Source organism: Copadichromis virginalis, linkage group LG16 (assembly GCF_057382275.1).
Source record: "Copadichromis virginalis isolate Kocher_CV1m ecotype Utaka linkage group LG16, C_Virginalis_male_GT1.1, whole genome shotgun sequence".
NCBI lineage: Eukaryota > Metazoa > Chordata > Actinopteri > Cichliformes > Cichlidae > Copadichromis > Copadichromis virginalis.
Genome location: NC_140633.1, coordinates 28,177,439 through 28,201,927, shown reverse-complemented (window position 1 = coordinate 28,201,927; position 24,489 = coordinate 28,177,439). Strand labels below are relative to the sequence as shown.

General features: G+C 38.0%; 1 protein-coding gene across 2 annotated transcripts; it reads right to left on the bottom strand.

Annotated features, from left to right (window-relative positions):
• Window positions 1-291: 291 nt before the first annotated feature.
• On the bottom strand, window positions 292-22,615 carry ikzf2 (IKAROS family zinc finger 2). Of its 2 annotated transcripts, XM_085434267.1 has the most exons (9): window positions 22,362-22,615; window positions 21,376-21,458; window positions 20,019-20,065; window positions 13,750-13,851; window positions 10,788-10,976; window positions 9,806-9,973; window positions 6,825-6,962; window positions 6,371-6,499; window positions 292-5,453 (listed from the first exon to the last, which is right to left on the bottom strand). In XM_085434267.1, exons 3-9 carry the CDS (start codon window positions 20,044-20,046, stop codon window positions 4,642-4,644), a joined length of 1,566 nt encoding a protein of 521 aa, XP_085290393.1. In that variant the 5' UTR covers window positions 20,047-20,065; window positions 21,376-21,458; window positions 22,362-22,615; the 3' UTR covers window positions 292-4,641. The 2 variants fall into 2 exon arrangements, with proteins under 2 accessions (XP_085290393.1, XP_085290394.1); XM_085434268.1 differs by lacking the exon at window positions 22,362-22,615 and having other exon boundaries at window positions 21,376-21,501.
• Window positions 22,616-24,489: the final 1,874 nt, after the last annotated feature.

Genomic DNA, 24,489 nt, shown 5'->3' with positions numbered 1-24,489 from the left:
TTGCAAATATATATTTTTTAGCAATAATATGAATTTGGCGCTTGGTTAAAGTTCTAAAGTTTCAAGTACAAAAAAAAAAAATCACGTTACATTTATTTATTCAATTATTTTAAAAGATATATTACTACTTGGTGTTTAAGATGTTTTTGAGTTTATATAGAATTAAAATCAGTGATGAATGTCAGCATTTTATAGTCTGGGGCTTATTTATCTCTTTGTTTTTATTATTCATGGTTATGAAATTGGCCTTTTATAAGAATTAAACTGCACATTCAGTACACATAAAATCAATATATTTCACATATACTTTATTTTTTTATACTAGAAAGCAGATTTTGAAGTAGAGATACAGACATCGCTAAGAAAATTCTTTCTTCATATTCGGTACACTGTTCTATAGAATTAAAGCTATCGCCAAAGAACATGACTTTGGCTGATAAGATCATTCAAACACAACATAGTCTCAACATAGTCCCAGTGTCACCAATTCAACTGTCACCTGATGATCATTTGGTCTTTTGTGCGTTTCGATTTCAACTGTGAAAAACATTAGAATACCTTTACATATAACCAACATTGCAGGTGTAAGATAAACAATTCAAATTCAAACAATAAGAAAAGTGTGGAAGTTGAATAGTTTTCTAGGGATATTTTCTGACCTTTAGGCTCTTTAATGTTGCATCAACAGATTTCAACATTCAATTTTTATCTTGCAATAAAGAATTTTATTTGCAAGTAAGGTACAGTTTGCATGTTTTGCAGAAAACAACACAGTATTATGTTTGTCTTCCTGTTTAAAAATGAATGAAATAGGCAAAGCAGTAAAACCATGTATAGAGAAGAGAGAAAGTCATGCCTTAAAATATACATTGAATTCTTCACAGCAGTGTGCCTTCATGTATGGTCACTGTTGAAAAAAGGGGCTTAAGAATACTCCAACTTCCTTCACCATATTCAGTGTTAAACTATTTTAAGTCAAGAGAAATGATCATAGAAATTAAATTCAATATGCATCTTTTTTTCATAAATAAATCACATATTTTAAGACTTAAAAATACACATCCTATGTAAATACCTGAGAGCCCTCATATCAGAAAGTTGGTATCGATATCAAAGTTGTTCAATCAGCACACATATATGGATAAATGTTCATTTTCAGTGCCAAAATATACACTGTTTGTATACTGTTTCTTAAAAAATACAATGCACCCGGAACCCTGCCTTTTACATTTTTTGTAAACATTTTTAAATAAAAAAAAACACACAAAATTCACAAAACTATTTGCAACATTTCAGCAGAAAAATAGACATTTACCACACTGTACAAAAACATTCCCCCCGATCTGTAACAATAGCAATAATCGTTCAAGTAAAGTCCTCACTCACTAGGAAAGCTGACAGAAGACACTTTTTTTTGTTATGGTTTGTTTTTTTGTTTGTTTGTTTATATGGCTGCTTCAGTAAAGGAAAAAGAGTAAGTCAAGAATCTGTCAACAGATAAGTAAATAGTTGGAACTGTGATATACCTGTACCCCAAAGGATGTTACTAAATATAACCTGGAGAGTAAGTAACTAAAGAGTAACTAAAAAAACAAAAATAAAACAACAACAACAACAACAAAAAACCCTGTAATATATTATCCTACATTTAGTTTAAGCTCTGTTCTGTCCTGGGATAAGGAGAGAAAACCAAGGTATCCTTAACACAGATTTTATCACAGGATAAATAAACTGACTCCTTTTTTTCTTTTTTTAGAAAAAAAAATAGGAATAATATGACAGAGGAATGTACAGAGTCAATATCACAGCTGCAAGATGTAAACAATTTCTAGTGCCAAAACTTTACAAATAGTAAGGTTTTATGCAAGCTGGGCACCATTTGCGCATGAAAAGAAGCAACATGTAAACAGAGAAAAAGCTGCCTTTTGATTACGAGTAGATACTGAACAAAAAGAAAAGTTCACTGAGTTTAGCCTTAGAGCATAATAGCCTGCTCATAATGTTAGACAATACATGTTTAAAACTCATAATGCCAACGGTTTTGTGAGTCCATTAAAAAAAGTACATGTTCATCAGGCAGCAGAGCAAAAACCGACACAGTCCTAATTTCCAGTGTCCTGCTCAAGATTTTTCCCTCAAACAAAAGTCTAACTTTTGTTCTGACAATGATCGTTTGAAACAGTCACAACACTTAAAAATTAAAACTAGAAAACATTTGACATTTCTGCTTTAAAGAGACATAAAGTGCATGACCAACTGTACCAAGCACAGTCTTATCGGAGTCCTTTCACAGCAGAGACAGTAACTTTGAAAGAACTGGCTTTGACAATGTACTGCTAAATGATGGACAAGCGAGTTCGGAGGTTGTAATACTCCTACTCTATAGATTTGGGATGCTACAACTATCAAAAGAGCCTTCAGAGTAGTAGTACGTGGTACGCTTCTTTAACTCCGCCTCCTGCTCATGCTGTCTCTTTCGTGGTCCCCTTTGTAAAAGGTCATACATGAATTTGGTGACATTATGGCGATGCAAAGAGTAACATTCAGAGAATGAGGAAGAGGAACAGACATTAGTGTGTATCTGTGTGGGAGATGGGGCTTATGAGGAGCGGAGAAGGGGCAGCCTTAAACAAACAAGATCAGGTCGATAATACCATATTATCACATGACAATTTTAGGAATTTAGCCTTAGAAAAAAATACACTTCCCCATATTAGTCATGTCTACAAACAGGATGAAAGAATATATTACACATGCACAGACAGACAGACCATCCCAATTAATTCAAAAAGTGGATTAGATCAAAAGGAAAGGCATACAGTAAAGCACAAAGTGAGGTACAATAGAGAACATCCAGTGCTGTCACTTTGGTATCCACTGCCATAAAGAATCATACTGCAGCCAGGTAGTTAAATGACTTCAAGATTGTTAAGGGCTTCTATACCACCATCATGCTTTTTTTGTCCATGTGGACAACATTTCTGACAGTTGTTTTTTTTTATACTCAAAGTTTAAGAATATAGCAGTGTACTCAAACTGTAAGCAACACAATGTCTGAGTCAACAGGACACAGTAGTATTCCGCAGAAGTACAAAGGAAATTAAAAAGGTATTTGGACATCTTACCCTGAAAGTGTAGAGAAAGAAAACAATTGAAAAAAGACGCCCTCAACTGAACTTTTAAAAGTCACAGATACAACAAGAATGACTAGGCAACAGTTTTTATGTTTAACTTTCAGAGTGATTTTTCTTATGTCCTCTTGCATTTAAATGGTGACTGATTATAACAGAGAAAAATATGTCTCAATATAAGCAACAATTTCAGTTTCATGAACTATAAATAGGATCATTTCAAAATGTAAGACAAACTGAAATTTGTCTTAGATAAATATTTGAGATAATTCATTGTGTTTCCAGTGCTCTGTTAAGCAACCTCAAGAACACATTAGACATTGTGCTTTTCAACATGTTTTTCTCTTAAACAGAGGAGAACACTTTTTTCCCCCAATCAAGATATTTCAACTATGTTTACCAGCTTAAACACTGCCCTAAAGTCATTTTCATATGTTGCTTTAGATAGTCTCTTTTTTATTTGGCAGGATTTTAAAATTACAAAATAGACAAGCCACCAACAGGAAGTTGGTGGTTTTCTTTATCTGCGCTAATGGTTCACAAATGCTTTACAAGCCCCTGAGAGATGGAAAAACATGGGTGGTATGATATGGTAAGCTAAAACATGCACCATTTGCAGAGAGTTAAAGTAACATAATACAATAATAATGCCTTCAATATTTTCAACTGCTCATTATCAGATAGGCAGATAGCAATAGCTAAAAGACTCTCCTGAGCTTTTGCACAGGAAATCACATTGTTTATCATTGTTTATAATGATATGCAAGACAATTTACTCTGAATTACAAAATGTGATAAGGTGGTGTATATATATTTATGGGGGCTAATAGCATTTTCTAAATCTAGGCAGCAATGCACTTGCATACCCACTGAGAATAGAACCAGAATGCATTCAGTATATTTACTAACATCTGATAGCATCAATGATCAAATTTTTTATAAGTACAATAATGAATAAGTGCTACTATTTTGTCAAACATAGTGATGTTTTTTAGTGACATTATACACCACCTGCAGCCTTGACGTTTGTCTAGTAATCTGAAACTGATTTTTATCAACCACACTGAGCCCACAGGGCAGAAACAAGTTCTAATATACCATCTATATGCATGCATTATGTCTTCAGAATGAAAACGGTTAAAAGCATGATGAGAGGGAAAAGACAAAAGAATATACTTCAGAATAGACTAAAATGAAAAAAAGAAAAACACTTGTCAATGCCCTTTGACAGCTGCTCTAATATAGAATCTAGTAAGATTTTGAGAAAAAAAAAGTCCTTCCTTTACATTAATCGCAATTAAATAGTACAAAATGTGTCTTTGGCCCATACCTTCATGTGATTGTTAAACTGTTCAGATTCGCAATAAGTAGCTTAAAAAGAAAGTCTGTGATTGTGCTACACTTGTCTACAATGCCATTCAACAATACAGTCTCAGAGGAGATAAGGACGGATATCAGGGTATTGCTCCTTTCACTTCTTTGTCTATCCCTCAATTTTCTACCCATCCTCTTACTGGAAGGTGTGTTCACCCCGTACTATGTGAGAGGAGAACTCATAGCGGTCCTTGCTCCGGTGACCACAGATGTTGCACTCCAGTGGATCTCTGTATCCGTGGCAACCCATGTGGATGGTGTACATGACATGGTCCAGGAAGAGCACTCGACAGTGCTCACACTGGAAGGCCCTTAATTCCTGGCCCTCCCGTCCAAACACCCGTATCCCTTCCTGGCTCACAGGCCTCTCTGTTGCCAGTCGCATTATCCCAACCCCGAATCCTGCCCCACTTCTAGGTGATGCATCTCTCATCCGCTCACCTGAAAAGACCACTGCTGGACTGCCACGAGACCTGAGGCCCACGGGGGCATTGCTGCCATGGTATCCCTGCCTTTCCTGAGGGCTGCTGCGAGCTGAGTCAGCAGATTCAACACCACTGTTGCTGGGTGACTCCTCTTGCCCTTGTTGGGGATGCTTACCTGGCCTTGTTAAACCAGTGGGGCCATTTGAGGTGGGATGACCGGGGAACTCATGGGGCTGAGGCGGCTGTGTTGGTAGTGTGTCACAGTTTCCTGAACGTTCTGTTCGTTGGCTCAGTGGCAGGACATGGGGGAAGAGTGGGTTCACAATAGGCACCACCTCAGCCATAGAAAGTGGAGGACCTGGATGGTGGAGCATGGGGCGTAGGGTGTCTGATCCCAGGTATGTGATGGCATTGTTGATAGCCTGGTCCATCATGTGGGGTGGCATCATTTCAGACTGCTTCTCATACTTAACAGCCATGTCATAGCTCATATCAGGATAGCTATAGCGAGGCATCTTTTCACCTGTAAACAGCAGAGTAGTTCATGACTGCATGTAAATAATGATGATGGCAATTTCTTGTTAAAATAAGATATATATATAGATGCAGCAGCATAAGTGGCAAAAATACTCTTATTTTTATCTTCAGTCAAGAAGGAAAATTAATATGTACAAATGCAAATACTGATTGTAATTTCCATTCTAGACAGTGAATGTTATGGCTTGGTGATATTTTGAACTTGTTTTTCACATTTTGTGCATGATGTTTGAGTCTAATGAGTGGAAAGCCCCATCCATCTACGACTGCAGTGTTTAACCCCTCGAGAACAGGGATGCGGTAAGCTGTTTTCTCTCGATAAGAGCAATGGCAAAGTTACAGGTGTACGTAACCACAGAGTGAAAAAAACACTTCCTTGCCTCTCAGTCAGCTTGCTCTAGTTGCTCAATCTCATCTTCTAATAGTGTGGCAAATTAAAAAAAAACTGTAGGCCAAAGCTATTGTGTGATATTATATAATACTATATAATGCAAAACTATGGAACAAGGGGAAGACAAATCAAACTAAGTAAGCTCAAAAAATAAAATTGGGTAAGCTGATAAAAACAATAACATGTTATTAATGCTCAAGTAAAATCATTTGCAAGACTCCTATAAACCAATTAAATTAATCAATTCATTGTTGAACAATAATATATTTAGATGATAACAACAGCATATAGGCATGCTTTGTAGGTCAGAGTCGTAAAAAAGATCACTGCATGCAGAACATAATACAACAAATTATTTCAGTTGGTACTTCAACTGCTAAACCCCAACCTCCTCCCCCCCCTCCCACCCCACTCCTCTGAATAAAACATCATATGAAACATTTGTTTTTTATCTTCGTGGTAATTAGAGTAGTCGATTTGCTGACTATGTCTGAAATGCATGTATGACTCACCCACAAATTTCTGAGGTGTGGTGCTCTTCCTCTTGCCTACATTGCTATGCAGTCTTTCAATAACAGGTGGCCGATCAAAGGTGGCCATGGTGGGCTCTGGCATGGGCCTTGGCTCTTTTGGAACGTCACCTTAAAAGGAGTGAACAGGTGATAAGAAGGAGCACGAATACAGCTGGGTGTTTAAAAGGAAAAATAAATGAAGAAATGATCGGGTTTAGAATAAAAGTAAGATGAATTTTGCTTAGGGCAAGTGCAGCTTTATATTATTATTATTTGCAAAATAAATAACTTATCTGAGTATTTTGTAAGTATACTCAGATAGCAAAAGTTGCGCAAAATAATATATCAGTCATTAGTGCTTAATGGTAAGGATTATTTCCAGTTCATTCAAGAATTAACTTTACTGTATTATATGTACGTTTACTGGTTTCAATTCTAGTGAATTTTTTTTTACCTGTGTAAGGCCCACTGTTGACATTAGGATCCAAGCCGATACCCTGCAGGTAACCATGGCAACGCTCTTTATGTTCCTCTAAAGATGTCCGCTGTTTGTAACTCCGCCCACAGTAGTTACACTTGTGCGGTTTGCCGACTAAAAGCAAAAACATTCAGTCTATTAATTTCATTCATCGCTGTAGACAGAGAGTGGGCAGTATCCAGTGCCGCAGTATTTAGGTGGTGCGTAGTAGTACACACTGTGAACAGTAAGTAGTACAAACAAACCAAGACCAAGCTTCTGAGATCATGGAGGTTCCACTACTAGTGTGATTCCACACAACTATTGCCAGACAGAAACACAAGTTGTGGGCGACCAAGACTGTTGCGCCATAAAGTCTGCATTTCAAAACGCTTTGGTCTGTGCAGCAAACTCCCACTGCAGAGGCATAGCATGAGTAAATAATGGAATTGATCATGCATCCCATTGTGGCGGTAGGAAACTAACTCCAGGTTAAACTGCTATGGAGGTGGAGTGTGATTCATTGTTCTATTTAATTAGATTCCTTCCTACGAAGAAAAGTGAAAATATAAAGACTCATTCTTTACATCTGTCTTAGTCCACTCATTTCCTTTCATACGTCACGTTTGCTTCAACAAGCATTCAACACACCAATGAATTATTGGAGGTGATTTCTGTTGTTTAAAGAAGTTATTGTACACTATCCGGGCAGTTAGTTATCAGCTTACTTGTGAGCAACACGAGCTGTTTCCATACTGACATGTAAGTTGAGTCAAAAATGGTTAAAAAAAATAATAATTGCAACATGCTTCAACAAGCGAAATCCCAGACACTGCAGAGGGAAAGATCTGAGTCCTGCGTCAGAGTATTCTCAAAATTAGAATGACTCATGAAGTGAACTGAAGACCACAACAGCTAACCAATATGACAAACATGGCACCTTTGGCCAAGTGATGTAGACTCATGGTGACAGTATTACTAGAAGAAGATGTGATCCAGTGCTCTTTTCACTGTGAGAACAGAGAAACCCAAAACCTTTCACTTTGAGCATGGAGGTTGTAACACACATACGAGCAGTCACACAAACTACACACACATTTAGAGCTAGGTGACAGTTCACATGTTAACAGAAGTACTCTTTCTCACATAGAAAAGGCGAGTGGAGTTATTAAAAAAAAGAAAAGTTTCCAAATGTTACGCTGTCTGTGCTGGACTTTTCCTTTTGATGATGTGAATGAAATAAAACCCACTTGTTACACAATGACATGACCAGTCATGGCCAATCTTACATTTCTTGCGTGAATCATTTAAAAGAATAATAGTTTTTTTCTGCCGTATATGTCATTCAGTACTTCTGTGGTCTGTGAATGACACTGTATGGGCTGAACTTGAAACTGGGGTTTATTATCTTTTTTTTCTGAGTATGAACAGTTACAAGAGTACTGCATAATGACAAAAGGTTTCAATATTATCAAAGTGTGGGTAGTGTGGAAGTGTGGTGTATATGCAGGGTCATCTCAGCAATATTCATTTTGGTAATGAAAGAGTAACTTCAAAATGAAACGTCATCATGGAAATAATTGCCTTTGCTTTCCAGCCGTGTGGTACTCTAACAGTGGAGTAGGCAGTATTCAGTCAACAAGACTCACTCCCTTGTTCTCAGTGGCTATACAGATTCTCACTCACACTACATAGGCTTCATTACTTTTTCATATTTATATAACCACCCACACACAATCTTGCACAGATGTTGAGTGGACACATTACAGGTGCTATTCTTATTCATGCAAACAGTCCACTGTGAACTCAGACCCACTTTATTGACGCCATCTGGATAATAAATAAAAACCTGTTTGAATTTAGACCTTAAATAATATAAAACCCTGTCACCTGATTTTCCTGCATTACTATTTTACCAATCAACTGTGCCTGAATGAAAAATGTCATCTTCCAGTATAAGGTTTAATCTAGCCTTTGTCTTCACTGTCTCTCACCGTAGTCTTCCGTTTTCATCATCTGACCTCTCTGTCAAAGCTTTGTATTTCTCTTTTCTTTCTACCTGTTCTTCCTGGCAGGGCACCAAACCACAAATGCCAGGATTCCAATAGTCGTATAATGAATAGTCCCCGAACACAGAGAGGGAGGGAGTCAAGATTACACACGTCGGTCAAATATCCAAATCGATGTTCGGAAGAGTCAAATTTAGAGTCTACGAAAGGACAAACAAATTCAGATCAACAGAAGTGTAACCAAGAAAATGGTAATGAAGGTAGGTGACAAATGTGACAAAAATAAATAAGATGTGTGTAAAGGAATCATGTAAGTAAGGATTTCTAAGAGCAAAATTACACCTGCACGCACACGAAACTGTACATAAACATATGGGCATACACATAAGCACAAAAGTTAGCTTTAACAAAGAGAACTATATATGAGTAAACCCTGCGGGGCATCACAGACAGAAATGACGGTATTGTCTGACCTTGATTTCAAAGGCGCAACAAAAGGGAGAGCACATCCTCATATAGGAAAGTGGGTTACAGTTGATACAGCCAGCACTCCCCATGTGTTTCTCAACAGACAGATAGTTTCCTCCTTAGCGACTAAGGAACAGCGTGTTTCTTGGTACCTAACCACAAAGCACTCACTGTGCCGTATATAACACGCAGATAAAAAGAAGACATAATCTATCTAAAAGACAAGGTATGGCCTCACCAGCCAGCATAAATACTACCTAAGAGGTTAATAGTATGTTGAAAGGGTTTGGGCTTTTTAAAATAGTGTACCTCAATATCGAATGCTTATGTCGACTGCATATATATCTATATATATATATATATATATATATATATATATATATATATATATATATATATATAGATATATATGTAGATATATATACACACAAAGTCTCTTCTGGTTAGCACAAGTGGGCAAGTAAAAAGGGAAGAAAAGGGGCTGAGGAGGAGAACACTTACCAGCATGAGTGCGCAAATGACCAGTGAGGGCATCGCGCCTCCGGCAGGCGTAGCTGCAGAAGGGGCATTTGAAGGGTTTTTCACCTGTATGGAGTTTGATGTGTCGTAGCAGGTTTCCCTTCTGGGTGAACGACACACCACACTGGTTGCACTGGAACGGCCTGTCTCCTGAGAGTTTCATGAACAGGAAGTCAATGCCACAATCACTGTGGATATTTTTTTGAAAGTATCAACAAACCTAAGAAGACACTGTTTATAACTGGATTTTTTTTCCCTTAATATTTTAAAATATGTCATTCGAATTATTATGACATGGTATTTGACTCTTTGAACAACTTGGTAGTTGCCAATGAACAACAAACAAAATAATTATTCAGTACAACTTCTGACCGTGATAATACATCACATAGTTACAACACAAAAACTTGATAACATGAGCGTAGTGTACTTGCGACTCTCTTCTGGAAACTCTTAAGGAATCAAAAATATATTGTAATCAGCATTAACATTAGCATTAAATATACTTTTGGCTGAAGTAAAGTTACAAATGCAAGTGCTACAGTGTCTAATACACAAGCACATATATGTATGGACTACTTTAGACTACTTTTAATCTGGAGATGGAAAAGAGAAATATGACCTGTGATAACCAGAGTACTCATGGCGTCAACTGAAACCTGTTGCGGAGGATTCCAAGGATATTTTTTTCCCTTGATAATAATTCCAAGACAGGGCTATTGTTTCAACCAAAGAAAAAAGAAAGAAAGACGGCAGTCCACACCCACTGTCGAGGAAAACAAATGGTTTCTGACTCACTCTAAAGGAGTGGAAACTGCTGGTTCCCCTGCTGGTTTAATGGTCGGAACAAGATAAATTCTTTGTGGATCATTCATCTCCAAAGAGTTTTATAAAAGATATGTCAATTATGCTAAAAGGTTTATTTAAAAACCTTTAATGCCATTTGGAAAAACAAAATGAGTACCGTTTGATCGATTTCCTGATTCGGCTGTCACATTTGGCCCAGATAACCCATCCTGTACGTTGCTTGGGCTGCCACTCATGGATTCCTCTAGTGCTACTCCTTCTTCCCCTGTTTGGCCTATTTCTTCCACTGCTGGACTTCTGTTGTCAGACTCATCCATGATTTCTTCTTCTTGCTTAATTGTCAGTTCTGAAAAAACAAAGCATAGTACAATCCTGATGAGCCTGATGGCACGGCAAATGTTAGGTGTATAGGAGAGTTAAAAATCTACTTTTACTATACAAATGCTGTCCACAGCGATCATGAACCATACCCAAACCCAGGCTGGCTACACAACTCTGTCAAAGGTAAATATGTATTACAATAAATTTGGTCAGATTGAATTGTAATGGATGGAGATGAACTAGGTGAAGGTAAAGGTTGAGCCACAAGGCCGAGTCACTTCTGTAAACTGAATTGGAGTGCAACGGGCTGATTTAATCTGTGTTGGACTTGCTATGTACTGTAGACAAAATGAATATAGGCTAGAGATAGAGAAGATTAGAGGTACAGAATATAAATAAAAATAATTAAAAAAAATTAAAATTAAAATTAAAAACATTTTTACATACCAACTGATCTCATAGATAGCATTGACTTGACATGGTGACAAGAAGAGACAGAAAGGGAAAAAAAAGAATAAAACAGGCTGGTCTAGTTTCTGGCTGTCCCTGGGAAGAAAGGGAGTGCCAGAGGCCTTCTCTGGCTGCTGCTCAATAGCAGTGGGAGACCGGCTGGATGGCAAAAGCAAAATATTGTGTAATATTATGAGTGCATCTGTGTGCGTGCGTGTGCGCATGCGTGCATGTGCGTGCACCGGTGCGCATGTGCATGTGTGGGTCTGCATGCTTCTGCATGTATGTGTGTCTGAATCTGAGCTGGCGGGAAACGTATCGCTTAGTTTCTAGTTATTGGTTACAAGCATTTAGCAATAATTTAACATAAAAATACTAATTGTAATATTTTTCTAAGGTCTTCTACTCTTTATAGAATAAAATCAACAAACTCAACACAGCAAAACATTATCACAAAACATCATCTTCAGTCATTTAAACACAAACGCTATCTTAAATATGCCATGAACAAGCAAAATAAAGTGTTTACATTTATAGTTTATTACATTTGATATCTTTGATCTCTGTACATCTGTCATATGTAGCAATATCAAAGTAATATGCACAGGGGTCAGTTAGCTTTTGTTGTGTAAATTATATTTTTAATTTTTAAAAAATCACATGAGCCTGAAGTGCTTTAAAAAACATTCAGGCACTACATAAAATCTTGTAAATAGCTTTTGGGGCTTTATAGGTTGCACAGGCAAGGAGTATACATTATCCAACTACAACTAAACAATCCTGGCTATCTTATTATGGGATTTTATAAAAATCAATAATATAAGCATATGTGGTTGGATTACTAAAGCCTCCCATTAGACAGCAGTTAGTAATTGTTCTCTTTGACATGAAGTTAATTCTCACAGGCCAATATGAGATATGCATAAATGTGGTCATTGCAAGTGATTGAATCCATGCATATGCATACAAAAACAGCATTGTTCAATCTAATATTGTATGTTTTTCAATGCCACAGTTTGTACAGAAGAACACTTATCCCAATACCCAAGTTGCAATCGAGCCTGTCTTCGACAGCTGTATCCTGGCAACACGGAGCAGACCTGAACGTCCTTGCTATTCAGCTCCTTGCATCTTTACATCTGTCTCTCCAGTGTGGCAGAGTGGAATGCAAAGATTGGTCAGATGAGGATACGCTTGAAACAATCCGCATGACAAAAACAGCTAGGAAAATCATCTAGATACTGTTTTTTATAATTACTACGTCTCCGTTCAATTTATGAGTTATCTGAATTTTCATATAGTGAACAGAAAACCTAGAATCATGATCACTACTGATTGAGAAGGTGACCGAACCCCAAAAAAGAAATTCAGGCATCCCTCAATCTGTCATGTAGTCAGCTAGAGTGTAATCAGCGCATAACACAAATATAACCCCCGTACGGTTTCTGCTTTTGCTTGCAAGTTTAAGAAATTTGGCACCAAAATTTGTACCCCTTTGTGCTTATTGTCAGTATATGATGAGTAGTAACACAACTCTTTTGAAACAAAACCTCAAATGGCAAGCATGTTAAGCAACTGAGACGATGACAACAGCTCTTATTGGTGAAAAGTATTTCCCTGTGAAAACCATCGCACAGCCCACCTCCCTGCATCTCTAAACATGTGGGAGATAAGCTTCCCCTTTTTTTCACTGAGGTCCCTTGTCTTACTTTGTTTCCCCTTTTCTTACTTTGCTGCTTCACAGTGACACTGCTAGAGATGATCTATAGATATAAGTCAGTAGGCTGAAAGGAACCAAGCAACACTTCAGACCAAGTGCAACATGATATAAGATGCAACAGGGCACATTGTTTGCACGCAAGCTTTTACTGTGTAATCTACAGCCCCTTGGTAACGCTGCTTTCGTCTTCAGGTATATTTTATTCGATAATTTTCTCACGAAGCTTCTCAAATTTAAGACAAGAATGTCATTCTAGCTTCATGCTTTGGATGGCTTTTCCTCCACTTTTTTACAATTTAAAGTTTCCACACAAATCAAATGAACATGTGTTCCATGCAAGATACCAGAAATATTATCACAGGCATCTGTTTTCTGATCTGCTCACATCTGCCATGGTAATTTACCTGGCGCAACCAATTATAAATGTATCAGTTATGTATTCCATAGTTACTGATGGGAAACAGAGTATTCTTTGTTTCCTTGCAAAACTTTTTTTGTGAAAAAATATCTTAACGCATAGCCAACCTGAATCATCTAATGCTGATTTTTAATGATAAAGTGCCTCTGCTCATTCTACAGCTGTTCTTGGAAGACTGCAGAAATGTGTATCTAATAACTGAGCACTCACCACCAGGGGAATTAGGACCCTGAGGAACTGTCTCTCCATTAGGTGCTGATATATCCGCCAACATTCTCGAGTTCTCCTTACCAGGAGAGCATTTGCCGTTACCTGGGAGACACAGAAACACTGCAATCTGCATTGTGCTGTAGAATACGGTACTTGAACAACAAATGCCACTGTTATGTGAAAAATGCCAGTTTTCTTGATTGTGTTAAATTGGTTATGTTACATCAAAAGGTTTCAAAGACTGAGGTTAAGATTGAGAAAGTTGCTGTTGAGAAAAATAAATGGTGTTATTGAGGATGACATTAGAGACTGTGACAGCAAAATACCAGACCTTACTGCATGCTTATTTCTGGTCTATGATCTTAATGCAGGTAAATATAGTGACAATAGAACAGAAATAAATATAATGTCTCGATTTGACATACTGAATAAGATGAAGAAGCCTTCTGCTGCTTGCCTTCTCAGATTGAAAATGATTAATTTCTTCATACTCAGATCTATTTCAAGACCTATTTTGAATAGTCATTAAGGTAGTCAATATCCAGAATGCAAAACCAAACTACCCAAAAGTTTTTACCCACCTATGTGATTATAATGTTCAGCAAATGTAGATCAAATTGCATTCTCTCAGCAGTTTGTACAGAACTCGGGCTATGGATAGCCCGGTGTCCACTCAGAGGGAGAGCAAACCAATCCCTTATCCCCTTACAGCATGGCCCCATCAGGGTCACTAGAACAATGCAGTAGCAACAGGCAAACACCCCTTCTGACCCCTTAGGAGCCACAGTGAGAAATACTGTAAAGTATCCATTGTGGTGTCACCACACTATCAGTCCGATTTAAAAAGGATAGCTGCAGCTATGGAATCTCTGTAAAAAATCAAAAGAATGTGATAGATGCTTCCTGTGAATTGCTACAATGGTGCACTGTTACAATTTGTTTTTTCTGAATATGTCTAAAGTGACCCCGCATACATGAAAAAAGAAATCTGTGTCAGATCTTTTCTCTCTTTGACAGCTCCTCTTAACTTGACAAGCTTTTTCTGTGGCATTGTTCCATTGTAGTTACAGCCTCACTGAGTGGGCTTACTGGGAGATGCTGTCCAAGACACAATCCCTGGGCCTAGGCTCAGGTTGCACAGGTTGGGGTTGGAGGAAATCTCAGGTGACCAACGTTGGCTATCCCTTGGCAATACTGTCCTGGAGACAGGAGTGGCCCAGATTTGTCATGGAGGATTTTCCATTACTGTAACAGATGCTGTCAGACACCTAACAGTACCATGGTAATCTAGGTAATCCCAAATCTACCTATCTATCTACCTATCTATCTATTAGGGGTGCAACGATACACAAAATTCACGGTTCGGTTCGGTTCGATACTTTGGTGTCACGGTTCGATATTTTTTCGATACAAAAAAAATGTTCATGCCTTTTTAATTTGTCATTTATTAAAATTATAAATATATATTTTAACTCAAAAGTACAGTTTTTAAATTTAACCCTAACCCTTGTGCGCGTTTTTTATTTTGACAGCGAATGCGCACCTGCGGACCACTTATGTGCAGCCCTGGTTATTTAGCTTGTCATATTGCAGCCACAGAAATTCTTTTGTCCATGAAACCATAAAGCTGCACTTTCTTTTTGCCTTATAGTCTGATTTGTCATAACTTCTCCGTTTTGTGGTAAGCTTTTCTTTGGCTGTCACTTCTTCACCCTGACCTGTCTTATTTGGCTCAGCAGAACTAAAATATATATACTGCTACTTTTACACACGGACTCACATAAGCTCAGCGATTCTCTGCGCGATCAACCTCTCACATGTTTAAGCTTGCTGCGGGAGATTTCACTTGTCATGTTTGCATAGTAAGCTAACGATTAATAAGACGATGTCAGAGGAATTGGTGCACAAATTATCATCACTCACAGATCAGTGCTGTCATTGCAAAGTGAAAGCAAAAAAACAAGCGCAAATTCAAACGCGATTTCAATATGTCACATATTGACAGTGGCTCACCGATGCCAATGACATAATTACCCAGCTACATTTCTGAAAGAATGCAAAAGCATTGACATATATTTTTTTCCTACAATAGCCCGACGGGCAGGGCAGAGAGATTTTTGTAGCCCGACTGGAAAGATGCTAGCTCCGGGACATCGGGCTAGCGATTTTGCAAGCCCTGTATCTGATTGAGGAATCACTCATCTTTGGAAAAGAGAGTTTATTACAGAGAAATGTCTCTTTCCAAAATAAAAGCTATACTATCCGCTTCTTCTGGGCTATATTCTCAGCAGCATAAGGAGAATCACGTGCTAACAGCTGTCTAAATGACTCGGCTAAAGTTAGTAGCATGCTTGTTGTTTTTGTCTTTGCACTAGGATGATGTCAGCATAAATGTGCAGTCATATTCGTTGTGTTCCCACTAGTGCTTTCAGGTTAATCTCGTTGAAATGACCTTAACGCCACAACACGGCAAATCTCCGTTAACGAGCTACCGCCGATCGCCCTGTGCATGGGGCTAGACTGCCAACACGTTAACGAGCTAACTGCGCTAACACACTAGTTCACACCAATGTAATTAAGCATTGCATGGCACATCCAACATACTGTTTTACTTTAGTCCATGACTCGCTTACCTTCAGGGTCATACGTCACATGAAAACCAAAATAATTCCAAACGCCAGATCTGAATGAGGGTGGGGGAGGTCCATCTTGCAAGGAGAGCTTAACTTCTGTCTTGCTAGCTTGCCCTGCCCTCTTCCTCCTGACTATGCTGTCTGTGTTGAGCGCTCAGTGGATCTGCGCTCCACAGTGCAGCCTAGGCGCAGTAGTCGAACGCAGATTCACTGAGCGCTCAACACAGACAGCATCGTCAGAAGGAAAGTTGATAAAATAAATTACAAATGTTGTATTGTTCGATACATATGCGTACCAAACCGAAAGCACTGTATCGAACGGTTCAATATCGATACGAATATCGTTGCACCCCTACTATCTATCTATCTATCTATCTATCTATCTATCTATCTATCTATCTATCTATCTATCTATCTATCTTTAACAGACATATCTAATTCAATCCAGTCGCATGCAGCAATTCAATGTATATGTATATGTTGCATGACAACCTGCTAAAATTTAAACTGAGCATCAGAATAGGGGAAAAAAAGTGATTTAAGTGACTTTGAATACAGTATGTCCAAAAAAAAAATCCAGCGAATGGCAGTCCTCTGTAAAAAATGTTTTGTTTTATGACAGAGGTCGGAGGACAATGGCCAGACTGCTTCAATCTGAAGGAAACAGTAACTCAAATAACTACTTGTTACAAAAAGGTATGCAAAAGAACATCGCTGAGTGCACATCATGTTAAACGTTGAAGCAGATGGGCTACAGTAGAGTAGAAGATGACACTGGCTGCCATTCTGTTAGTTGAGAACAGAAAACGGAGGGCTAGAGTTTAAACAGGCTAACCACAACTCGACAACAAATGATTGGAAAGTTATAGGTTTCAATTTCTGCCTCAGTACTCAGATTTATAGGTTGCGATTTCATTTGAACAACATAAAAGTGTGGCTCCATTCTGCCTTATATCAGTGACTCAGGCTGGTGGTGGTGGTGGTGCTGTGATGGTGGGGAATAATTTTTTTAGCACACTTTGGGCCCTTTAGTACCAATTGAGCATTGTTTAAATGCCACTGTCTATCTTGGGATTGTTACTGACCATTTCCATCCATTTATGACCACAGTACATATCACAAAGCTGAAATCATCTCAAACTGGTTTCTTGAGAATGAAAATTGGTTAACTGAACTGAATCCAGTAGAATCCCCTTGAAATATAAATCTATACCAATCGATACATAGATACATAGATATCACAACCAGTGAGTTTGCAGACACAAACTTTTAACGTTTTACTGGCTGATAGATAATACATTTGGGTATGGGTAAATAATAGACTCAGACACACACGTATGCTTTCATGGACTGAGGTTTGCGTTGGTGCCCCTGGTTTGCTGAGTCAAATCTGTATGAACAGATTAGGATATCAAACACTTTAATCTTACGGAAGAAAATGTTCTTTGAGTAATATACAAAATTGACATGATTTAATGTGTTGGCAAATGGAAAGGAACAAATGTGTACACATGAAACTTGTAGGTGTAATAATTGCTGACTTCACTAACACACAGTGAGCATAGCTTATAAAGTCCAATCATTGTCCCAGGATAGCAAATGGAATTTCTGCTCTTATAACTTGTTTTAAGTGTCAATATCATACATACTTATTCAATTTGTCAAATATAGGCAATTTCTGAGTTTTATACCAGCCATACATTTGGAAAAAGGAAGATCGGGGACAACAAACGGCTGGAGAAGACAAGCTATTACGAACATCCCAGATTAGTTGGACTCCCACAGAAGTAAAGATGGGGAGGTTTTTCACTTACAAAATCCTACATCGAGAGTTGTTGAAAGACCTACAGACTCTGGAGAAATCTGTTCGCGTGCCCAGAGGAAATCATTACATAATCTCAGGATACTACTGAAAACCACTATCACTGTGGAACACAGTTTAGCAACATTACTATGCAAAAAAAAATTTAAAAAGTAAAATAAAAAAAAAGTGTTGCCTATATAAACAAGATTTAAAAACACTAGCACTTTGTTCGGACCTGAGTTCATATAAGATGGACAGAAATGAGATGGAAAACTGTCTTGTGTGCCGTTCCAAAGCAAAACCATATGGGGATTCATAAGTGCACACGGCATTTCTTACAATGAGTGTTATACACAGTTTTCTGCTTTTAGTTTTCTTTTGCAGCATAACCATAACCAGCATCTTTTGCAGAACAGACCTTGCTTATATCAGCAAATCGATACCACACGACATTCTGTACTTATGACAACAGCGAGGCTTTGAAGTAAAAGAGGCTTGATGCTAAGTTGAGAAGGCTGCAGATAAAAATAAAATAAAAAATAGACAGTTAAAAGATTTTTTAAAACGCAAAACAAAGCATCGAGAAAGTTGCGTCTTTTATCTAGCAAGACTAGAAAGGCATTTTTTTATAGTATGCTAAATGGTTATGAGTAGTGTTAGCAGAAGTCGGGATGCAACACAGAGGTAAACATGTCGCTTTCCTAAATTATTTGAAATATGTTGCTGCCATAAAGTTCGAAATTAATCTATGTGTCTTAAAACAAACAAATACATGAGAACAATATAATGTCTCCCTTTTAACGTTTTAACGTTTGATACGTTGTCTTTGTATTTTTTTTTAAACGTAGGAATTACAAACCACTACACTCAATTTTTTTGTTATATTTGTAACATAGTTTCCCAGAGATTTTGGAAAACGTGTAAACAGAGTGTTTATATGTAACAGGGGATGCTAAGAATTAGTGTAGTAGGGTAGCTGTGTACATGTGGAAGAGTACTGAGTGAGACTGTGATGATGTGTGACACAAAGGTAGACTACTTGACCTAAATTTTCACCCACAGTACACAGTGCCTCGCCAAACCTAGGAGAAAGTCAAAATATATGGGAGCAATGACAATTCCATCTAGTATCCTCCAAAGATGTATGCCTTTTGAAAGATATATAATTATAAAAATATTATTTCAGAAGTGACGCACCGACAGGCAGGGAGAAAAAGAGCCTCCATTTCTTTTTTCCACCTCCAAGACTATTCGCCTGTGTGTTCCTGCAAGCGCAAACCCCAAATGAAGACCTAAAAGTCCCCACAGATCATCAACAACATGCTACCTGTTTTGAAATATGCACACCAAAGCGAAATACATGGTGTGGAGGGGGGGGGCAGGGAAGATATTCAAGAGACCTGCCCAAAGGAAACCAGCAAAGGGCAATGGAGCACCACAAAGCGCATATCCAGTATCTGCTTCGTTCAACAGGATGTTGCTAATGCATTTTCTCTAACTTTAAGGGGTGAACAGGAAAAAGGCTGCACTTGGGGGAAAATCCCTTAAAATGTTGTGTTGTGATTGCAAAAATGTTTTGGGGTTTTCTTTGTTTTTTTTTCATGGTTTAAAAATAAATCAATTAAAAATCAAATGAAAATTTTTGGATTCACTGTGAAATTCAAAACCACTTTTTAAGGTCAAAGTTCTCATAACGATGCAATCATTATTATTCTCATATTCAGTAGAATATAAACATGCATTTGAATATATGCGTTATAGTGTGTCCTTGTTTATAATGTATGGGTCACAGTGTCAATTGAATGTAATAAATAATACATGTAAAGACTTACTAGTACGATAGTCTTTGGAAGTCTCCATTTCTAGGGCTCTGGGAGTGCTGCAATAGAAAATTGAGATATTACTGCAACGTTTACATTATTAATTTGTCTTAATTCTTCATTTGTTTAACGATGAAGACAAACAGATAAAACTAAGTGACACAATGAATGATCACGTAAACCTGCACGATCAAAGCAATGCATGTGCAAACTAACTGCAATTCACAGCAGCTAAAAAGCTTTGTGTGTATAACTTCCACTCTACAGAAGTTTATTACAGCAACAATAGGTCTGTGCTGTTTTCTTTTTAGAGAAGTAGTCATGTATATTTAGCAAGTTACCCTGTGAACTATTTTAAATGTGTGAACAGCCGTGTTTTAGTTTCACATTCTACAATGAAAAGAGTGCTTGTCTAAAAAGAAGTTGAATTGTTGATTTCATGGTTCCTTTATTCACCTGTTTCCACGAAATTACATAATCATTGTACAAACGTTATACATTTCACCTATCTTTATTTCAGGTTAAATGAACCCCTCAACTATTTGAGCGAATAACAAAACGGGCAAGGGAAGATGAACCAAAATGTGCATCATGCTGACAGATTAATCACTAAAATTTATTACGTTACAATTTGAACTTTGGTGCCAAACAAAGTGACAAAGCAACCAACACAATAAGTGGCATCGCCTCAAAACGAAACACAAGACATTCAACTTTCTAGAAGGGCAGTGTAAGGCACGCTCTGTTTTTAACTGAGTGTTGGTGTAATGGGGCACATATGAATAAGTTGTAATGGGATTTCTTATTTTTATATGTTAGAAACTGAAGTTTGGTTCAATCGTTATCGCTCAACCTCCTTTCATTGCTGAGTCTAAAAATGTTATAATTAAGAAATACAAAGTGACTTTATAATCATTAGAATTTGGAAGCACATAACAACAACAAAAACTCTGATATTATTTAAACGTGTGGAGTGTCACAACAACATTACATTGTATCACTGCACAGCTGCTGGCTTCCTTGAAGAACATACAACTAAGCTCTTAAATAATGAGAAAAGAGGGCAAGACAAACGCAGAATCCACATCCCCTTTTTTCATTTCCCATGATTAGATATTAGATACTCTAATAACAGTTTACTGGTGAAAAGAAGTCAGCCACAATTTTCTCAGTACATACATGAGACCTCCTCTTAGCTACATGGGGGTAATCTTTGGCCATTTTATAGTCACAGCAACTAGGCATAGCCATTTCTTTTAAACAGTGATTATTTATATACGATAAGCCACTAAAATTAAAAGTGAAACGTGAAAGTAAAACAAGAAAGTAATGTGGAGTGAATAAAATATATATATATTCACATAATTACCTTCAAGAGTCTCCCTTGTGCAAAAATTAGTTGGTGCTTTCAGTCAAGGACGGAGGAGGGGGTGGCAAGGTGTCTCCACCTCCCTTTAATGAAACAAAGAGTAAAATATGCCTATTTAGTCCAGGGATGTCTCAATACGAAAGAAAGGACTTCTTTTTAGATCGACACGTCTCATTAGCAGTCCACTAAAAGCGAAAAACATCCTCTAATTCACATGAGTCAGCTCAGAAAAAATCATTGGAAAGTTGAGGAGGTGCGCGTCGATAGTGTCCTACAGGTGAATGTCAAAAGCTTCTTCTGCGTGCGTCCCGCACAGTTTTCCACATTTAAAAAAAAACGACACTCGCGCTGCCCCACCAAGTTATACACTCACTGGATGTGACTGTAAAGCATTCCATTAGAAGTCGCACGACTCTTGTCTTACCCCGTGGACTTTTGCAGTAGGAACAAAGAAGTGGAAAACTCAACAAGTTGGTAAGGAAAGAAAGAGAAGGATCAAACTGGATCCACCGGTTCCTAAGGAATTAGCCATAGCGACAGGGAGCAGCCAAGCTATTTTGAACAACCAAAGGACTGGAAATCCGCGGGTAATGATAATAGGCAATGATAAAAAGCTACTGTGGAGATGTGACTCAAGGTCAAACCGGTAGAGCTTCATCTGTTTTAACTGCTGCTGCTGCTGCTGCCAACAATAGGAATAATGTGATGTAGTGGCAAACTAAACGGCGGATAAAGTCGACAACAGCAATGCGTCCAAACGCTAGCCAACGTGGGGCACTGTCCCATCAGCCATAATAATAAGTTAAATTATCAGTTTCCTTTTTAAATAAAGGCCTTCCACTTTGAAACTACTTCCTACTTTGTCTGCACGATTACTTTAGGAAGCCAAAAATATTCAAACTAAGAAAAACAGCAAAAAGGCAAGAAAAGTGTATTTTGCAGATCATCAGGCAAGTTAAGTAGTAAGCTAAGGACAGAGTGCATACCTGGCTGGCAACAGCGCATCTCTGGAATTAACCATCAGCTGCAAAACCGTAAAGCGACTTTTTGTTCTTATAGTGGCAACGCGCTGTTTCTCGTGTTAAGTGATTTTTGCTGGCTGTGTTGCCTGGAAGGCTCGGAGCTGACTGACAGCTGCAATTCAACAGGTTATCCGATCACCGCAGTCTACAGCAGAGCCCGTCTGGCTTTCCATTCATCAGACAGACGCTCCTTGTCTGCCTTTGCTGCAGACATGCGCCCCTAGCAGCTCTGAAGCGTCTGTAGCCAATTGATAGCCGAACGAAATTCAATGGCTATATCAAAGCAGTTACCTAGTTCAAACAGGAAACCGATTCACGCACTAAGGTTTCTCCCGCGCGCTCTCTTTTTTTAATTTACCTTAAACACGTAGGAGTTTATATAATCCCATGAACTTGCACACTGATCCAGACTGAATGTCTCGGCTTGAAACGGAATTCATTCTTGTCCGACATCTAACATGCAGCGCGGACTGACAGGTATGGTTCCGCAGCGGCAGCAAAAGCAACAGTTGTTACATCCACCACTGACTTCCTCTTCCATCTCCTCCACAGACAACCAGCACGAGCTGCTATTCTGGGAACTTGGTCTGACACAGAGAAACGGATCACAGAGTGTGGACCCAGTCTGCCTCCCTGCTCGGCAATCGATTAGGTTACAAGGGGCCTCTTATTTCTAAGGCTGTTGCCAGATTATATCCCTGTGACGACAAAACATAAGTGGCATAGTCTATTGGGGGTTACCGTGTACTCAAGGGACATGTAAAGTGACCACATGTTATGTATATATATATATATATATATATATATATATATATACACATAATATTTATCACTAAATTACTACAATGTTATTGCATTTCTTTGGAAATAAAATTGTGGCAAAAGCATAGGCTATTTTATAGAATGATCAGTGTTGTCAAGAATGCAAACCATTAGTCTATAACTACTGCTTGTACAAGCTACAGTAACAGTTGATTTTAAGAATTTCAGGTATATATCTTCCAGTATTCATTCTTTTGTGGTAATTGTAATCATTGTTTTAGAAATGTGTTAAAACTTTTGACAATTTTAATTTCAGTGTACTGGGAGACTCCATCACATGACACAGACCTCAGGCATGTTTTGAGGGTGAAACAAAACAAGAAAGAAAGGAAAAAAACTACTTTCTAATAGTCTCTTTAAATTCAGTAACTTAAAAGTAAAAATAATTTGTACAGCACCAAAGTACAGTGACAAAATGGGAAAAGTTCAAGAACACAGCACCAAATATACGTCATTTCTTAGAATGATTAATAGAAGAAATTATGGTGCAAATTAGGTCATGAGGTCTGGTTTGCAGTGACATCATTGTAAATGTCAGAGTGTGGGAATGATAGTAAAGGGTGCTTTTAAACGTGAAAACAAAACCAAAAATCAAACCAAAAAGAGGTTGAGGGTGCAGGTGAGTTTAACACCATTCACACAGTGGCTCCCCACAGGTGTCACAGTCTAATTAATAATTTGTATTATATTGTCTATATAAACAAACAATATTTTATAATATTTATAAAACATATAGCTTGAAATTTACTGAAAGACAAGCCAAATTATCTGCTAGGTGAGATACACATTAAATGTCTATCGAGTTTAGATTTTGCTACAGAATTTCTGTTTTGGAAACAACGCTTAATATTTGAAATTGCCCTGTCTCATATACACCACACAAATCAAAAGTTTCCATAGGTCATGTTTGCAAGCAGCGGCCAGTCATCATGATTGGAAAAAATTAAGTGAAGCAACATAGCTACCAAGCCACAAATCCTCAAAAGTGACAGATGGAAGTTTTGCACTCCTTGGTCTCCCTTTAGGTCCCCCCAGGCTGAATAGAACAGAATAGAATAGAATAGAATTCAACTTTATTGTCATTGCACATGTCACAGGTACAAGGCAACGAAATGCAGTAAAATGAAGCCTGCACGTGCAGTTTCTTTAACAGCCACTTGAGGGTACCTCCAAAACTGAGTCAGTTCATCAGTTACTTTTTCCTTGATAAAAATTGCCACAGGTAGCTGTAGCCAGCAGCTGTCTGCTAGGCATCACGTTTACAATTCAA